The sequence below is a fragment of the Drosophila grimshawi genome, unplaced genomic scaffold (genome assembly GCF_018153295.1).
Source record: "Drosophila grimshawi isolate 15287-2541.00 unplaced genomic scaffold, ASM1815329v1 contig_311, whole genome shotgun sequence".
NCBI classification, from domain to species: domain Eukaryota; kingdom Metazoa; phylum Arthropoda; class Insecta; order Diptera; family Drosophilidae; genus Drosophila; species Drosophila grimshawi.
In genome coordinates, this window is record NW_025063098.1 from 7,954,768 (window position 1) to 7,960,483 (window position 5,716).

General features: G+C 35.5%; 3 protein-coding genes across 3 annotated transcripts; 1 reads left to right on the forward strand and 2 right to left on the reverse strand.

Annotated features, from left to right (window-relative positions):
- Positions 1 to 55: 55 nt before the first annotated feature.
- Positions 56 to 636, reverse strand: LOC6563936 (UPF0691 protein C9orf116 homolog). Its single transcript, XM_032737370.2, has 2 exons — positions 450 to 636; positions 56 to 383 (listed from the first exon to the last, which is right to left on the reverse strand). Exons 1-2 carry the CDS (start codon positions 586 to 588, stop codon positions 178 to 180), a joined length of 345 nt encoding a protein of 114 aa, XP_032593261.1. The 5' UTR covers positions 589 to 636; the 3' UTR covers positions 56 to 177.
- Positions 637 to 797: 161 nt separating this feature from the next.
- LOC6563935 (multiple coagulation factor deficiency protein 2 homolog) lies at positions 798 to 1,766 on the forward strand. Its single transcript, XM_001990001.3, has 4 exons — positions 798 to 1,037; positions 1,101 to 1,188; positions 1,267 to 1,408; positions 1,464 to 1,766. Exons 1-4 carry the CDS (start codon positions 880 to 882, stop codon positions 1,589 to 1,591), a joined length of 516 nt encoding a protein of 171 aa, XP_001990037.2. The 5' UTR covers positions 798 to 879; the 3' UTR covers positions 1,592 to 1,766.
- Positions 1,767 to 2,021: 255 nt separating this feature from the next.
- LOC6563934 lies at positions 2,022 to 2,729 on the reverse strand. The gene is made up of 3 exons (XM_001990000.2): positions 2,578 to 2,729; positions 2,202 to 2,515; positions 2,022 to 2,139 (listed from the first exon to the last, which is right to left on the reverse strand). Exons 1-3 carry the CDS (start codon positions 2,716 to 2,718, stop codon positions 2,022 to 2,024), a joined length of 573 nt encoding a protein of 190 aa, XP_001990036.2. The 5' UTR covers positions 2,719 to 2,729.
- Between the last annotated feature and the right edge of the window lie 2,987 nt (positions 2,730 to 5,716).

Here is a 5,716-nt window from a genome sequence, read left to right on the forward strand (position 1 = left end):
AGAGATATTTTAGTATCAGACATCTGATAGATTGTTAAAAAATCATTTGGTGGTATAAAAACAGAAAGATGTCAAGCATATTTATTTGCTCTGCTTATCAGTTAATTTGAAATGCTAATGAAAAATGAATAAAAACCCTCTAGTGTGAGACTCTGCACTTGAGATATGTCCCAGATCTCAGTAGAACGTACGATCCATGTGCGTGTTCAGCGAGAAATTACGATACATGCCGAAGCGGACGACATCATTGGAGAAACGCTGGGAGAGGGGATAGAAGCGAGTCGGTATGGTGTAGGCATTGGGCGCATAATAACCATATTCCGAGTTACATGTGCGATACATGGTGTTGGTGTCCTTCTCCACACCATACCCCTTGAAGTTGTCTGCAGAACGTGGTTAATGAACTTCTGTAATAATGGTAAAGTGCACTAATTTTGTGGTTTACTTACAGGGACATTTAATGTCCTCGCGTTTGTGCAGATTCTCATAAAGTTTAGCCGTTTGCACCACCGGCTTACGTTTAATAAATTTAAGGAATTCAACTTCAGGATTGAATGTCTCCAAATCATCACATAAATTATCGCACATTTTGATCAAAAATCGGGCAACGTTTTTGTAAATATGAAATTTTTGTTTCGAGTTGTTGTCTTGAGTTTGTTAACTGTTGCTTACAATTCAAGACTATCGAATAAATAGTCCAAAGGTTGCTGGGTTACTAAATTGAACTCAATGTGTATATTTAAACAGACGTAACAGTTGCGCCATTTAAAGACTAACTGAAAACGACGCATGCGCTTTGAGCTGTCAGTTTGACAGCGTTTGGACAACCCTGTAAAAAGCAAATACGTAAATTCCTCAACAGCTTGATTGGTCTGATTAATGCACAAAATGTACAATTTGTCCAATGTGCTTAACTTTATCATATGCGTGGCCAGCTTCAGTCAATCATTTGACGGCACTCTGGCCATGAAGCGGGGACCACATCATCCACGCGGCGAAACCCGACGAGTGGACCAGCATCTGACTCATGAGGAGCAGTGAGTTGCAAAAGGGGTGTGTGAATTGAAAATGTTTGGTAAATATTTTGAATTGTTCAACAGTCGAATCGATGATGATCTAAGGGAAATGGGCATACAGGCGAACTTGGATGATATGACCGATGAGGAGAAAATATTTTACATGTTTAAGGTGAGTTGCTTCCACACACAGGTCCTTTGACTTATTATTGATATACACACACAAACACAAACAAATACACACTGACAGGCGCACGACAACGACAACAACAATGCACTGGATGGTCTGGAGATGATACAATCGGCCATGCATCATAATTATGATTACTTCAAGAACAGCGAGCGCAACGATTATTTGCAAAATGCAAGCGAAGAACTTGATCATTTTATAGGTAAAATATACATTTATTAATAAGTGAATAAATTCATGCTTATGTCATTTTATAGAGGCCATTGATAAGTTTCTGTTGATTGCGGATGACAACAACGATGGACTGTTGCATTATCCCGAGTTCGTCAAGGCCGTTTCCGGTGGCAAGGAGCAATTGGCCATCGAGAGAAATATGCTGCGTTAAACTGAAGAAGCAATGAATCTCATCTAGACACAATAATAGTTATAGTAGTTTAATCAAAAATGCTAGCATTTAGCTGTACGTACTTGTATATGTCCATGCTGAACCATTAAGACTGTACATAATACACAAACGCCAGCAAATATACATATATATATGGTATATATGGTATATATACTTATTATTTCAGGGTTTAAAAAGTGTCATTTGTTTTGGTTATAATTTTTTTCCTTTTATATGCTCAAATGCTGTTTAAAGTGATCTGTTGGAAAACGAACTTCTAACAAAAACAGATTGCTTTTTGTGCTGAATTTTTTTACCGTAGCTACAGCCTAAAGCAATACTACAATAGCACTAAAATAAATACATATTTCCTTTGTACTACAAAACATAAATAGTATGATTATGATTATGATGAATCGCAGTGATCTGGCTATAAGAGGCCATCACAGGATTGGGTGGTGTTGCAGCTAGCTCCTCGATATCCATCGTAGGCGGCACGCTCCATCAGCACGATGAGATCATTATAGCGTGGCTCCTCCAATGGTACACTGTGAATTATTACACAGACATATATTGTTAATATTAATATGTGGATATTTGTCTGGCTCACCCCTCGAATATTTCAATGGCGCCCAGCAGCGCACGAGCTGACTTGGCATATTCATAGGCAGCATTTGGACAGGCACAGGCGGCCGCATATAGGCAATCGTCATGACCGGCACCCTGGGCGGCCAGAAAGCCCATTATCAGATAGTCATCGCCCGTTCCAATGCCCAGGCCATGGAGACTGTCCATGCGTGAAGCGGATCTGGCATAGCCATGACCATAGCCACTCCAATGTCCGGCACCCAGCAGTCCAGCCGAAAAGATCAGCACCTTGAGCAGCACAATGATCAGCAAATTGGTCAGATTCAAGCTGAGCACCTGCAAATAGCAGTAATGATGTCTCGCCTAAATTATTTAAATATATATATATGTGCACGCACTTGACTATTGCCCGCTGAGCGATGCAGCAGCTCCTTGGCCACCTGCACCACAACATGGCCAGCGGGACTGCCAAACATATCCTGAGCACTTCTTATCCACGATAACGGTCGCAATTCACTCTGTGAGCTGTCATTCAGCATTGGGTCTAAACTCTCCACCGGCTGCAGATGTAAATTCACGCTGGCTGCTTGGCACCGGTAACAGCAGCCCAGGATTGCCAGCAGTGTCAAAGTCAGCCAATGTTTTGTTGCATAATTCCACTTGGCTTGCATTGTGCTGTGTTGTTTAAGATCGCGTGTTGTGTTTTTGTCAGTTGGCACGTCGTGACTGGTCGGAGGCAGGGCGAGTGCCTGCTTTTTATCTGTCGCACATCTGTCGGCCAAAACTGTTCCGCTTATACAGGTAGAAGGCAAGGCTAAAACCCAGAGACAAGTCCAAGCCCATGGAGACATTACTTGTTGCATGTTGTGCCTGGCTGCACCATAAAAGAGAGCTAAAAGAGATTAACGGCGAGAGACTATCGAGATCGAGAGTGTTTTCCTGGTGTCATTAGCCTAAAATTGGCCAGACGTTTTTCCACTTCAAGGATTCAGTTTACCTGTGCAATTCTCGCTGTCTCTCTGTCTCCCACTCTCTTGTTCGCTAATGTCAATGTTGTCAAACATTTCCAGGTAAACGCACGCGAAATTGTGCGTGGCAGCCCCTTACCTCAAGTGAATAAATGTAACACAATTGTTGCTGCACTTTTTTTTTGTATCAATCATCAACTCGTTTATTGTTACTTGGGTTTTGTGGTTGCTGTATTGCCGTTGGAAATAGTTGGAAAGTATTTATGTACGTATGCATTGTATATATATATATATATATATATATATATATATGTGTATTGTATAATTCAAATGTTGTTCATGCTTTTGTAGATGCTTCATAAATGTTCACGATCATATTTTCGATTTTTATATGCAATTACAGACAACATACACGTACATAATATATGTATATAAGTATGCATGTACTATATGTACTATATATATATATTTGATTTTTTTGTCTTTTTGGGTTTTTCACAATAATACGAGTATTTTTATTTGGTATATTTTGCAACATATGTAGTAATGTATAAGAATTATTTATGTATTTTATAATATATATATATTTTAGTTGGGTATTTTACTTATAAGTTGTTTTTTGTGTTCGTTTGTAATATTTCAGCATTTCATCAGTTTTCATTCATTATGCGCTCAATGATATTATCTGATGTGATATATATGTTCTGTTTTTGCACGATAAGTTATAGATAATGCCAGTATGCTTATGTGAGTGTGTGTACTATAAGTAGATGTACTTTGTGTTCTACTTTTGTCATTGTAAATGCTTGTCTCTAAAACAATTGAATGTGATTTGAATATGTGCCAGTTGAGGGTATAGGTATAGGAATCAATTTAAATGATGATGTTTGGTGTTGCGAAGGTAGGTATGATATCGATAAAGTTGGGTTCATAACTATGAGAATAAATCAAGCTCAGAGTTGTTCGTAAAATGTTTTATTTTTATCGAAGACGTTAACTCTTTGTATACGTTATTAATAAATTCGTAATATGTATGTCGAAAATTGGTTTGCTTTTGTAAATCACTACTAAAATTGAGAAGACATTACGAATTGAAATGTAGTATATGTTGTGAATTGTAAAGTTTATATATTAAAATGGATTTTGGATATATAAATATGTCTATTGTTTGATTTGTATATCTTTTAACTAAGTAACTGTAAATAACTGTCATTTAAATACATATTCTAAAAACGTTCGTAATATACAACCCAAGCAAAAAGTTGGTTTAACTATTTTCGCGATATGTAACAACAAAATCATTCTAAATATTTAGCTATTGTTAAAAATAATGCTTAAACATGTGCGTAACAAAAATTAATAAAAACATTCATTGCTAAAAAATATAGTTTTCATTTAATACTTCAAAAAGCTTCTCCGCATCTATGTTATAATATCTTCGTTGTTGCTTTCAACATTCTTGACTAGTAAATAGTGAATAGTATAGAATGTGCATGCCTCTGGATAAATCAATCCATTAACAAAAGCCCCATCGTTTTCTATTTAAGCATCATTTAAAATATTCATTCATTCATATTCTGCTCTCGCATTTTGGTTCATTATACTTAATGTAACATTGCTTTAGACGATGCCATTCGGTAGTTAGTTGAATAGGTAGATTTCATCGATTTTCAAATACCATATACGAGTATGTTTTGCTGTATGTGTTCAAATGTGTGTGTGTAAACATTAACTACTAATATATGTATATGTATTGTATATATAATAATATTTGTGGGCATATAATAAACATTTAATTTGTGTGTTGGTTAGCTTTTGTGTATGCCTTGTTATGTAACATTTGCTCATATATAGTTATTCGAAATAAGTACATACATACATGTGTGTATATATTTTATAATAACCATCGTTTGCGTCATAAATATTTAGTATGTTAGTTTAAGTTGCCTTTTCATACTTTACGCATATTGTCGTTTATTTTAGCACGTGAATCCAATGGAGTTCACTCTATGCTTCTTAGTAGTTTATTCGCAAATTCATCATTAATATTTTATTTATTTGCTCCTCGTTTAACAGTTTAATTTGTAACTTGTAATATTCGAAATTGATTTAAAATAGCAAGTTAACATATAATATACCCTTGCGAATATATATACTTGTTTAGCAACATTTAATATGCCATAAAATTTATCTCAATATTTGTTATTTTAGATGTTTTATTTATATATATTCAAATGTTCATCTCAATAATATATATATATATATGTATGTATATATAATTTTGCATTCAATTAGAAAAGGTTTCAAAACGATTTTCGAGTATCCCTAATATCCTCCATCTATTGCTGCAAAACCAGTCAAGTCATCGTCGAAGTTGCACATTTTTTATGGGCTTTACTTGCATTATTATTGTTGCTTTGGTGGTTATAATTATACATTGTATAGTGTTTTTTCCGTAGTTATTATTCTGTTTTATCTTCATTATATGCGTTTTCTTTTTTTGTTTGTTCCTTCACATTGCAAATGAAAAGTAACTGCATACATATTTAATATAGATGATAACAGGAGA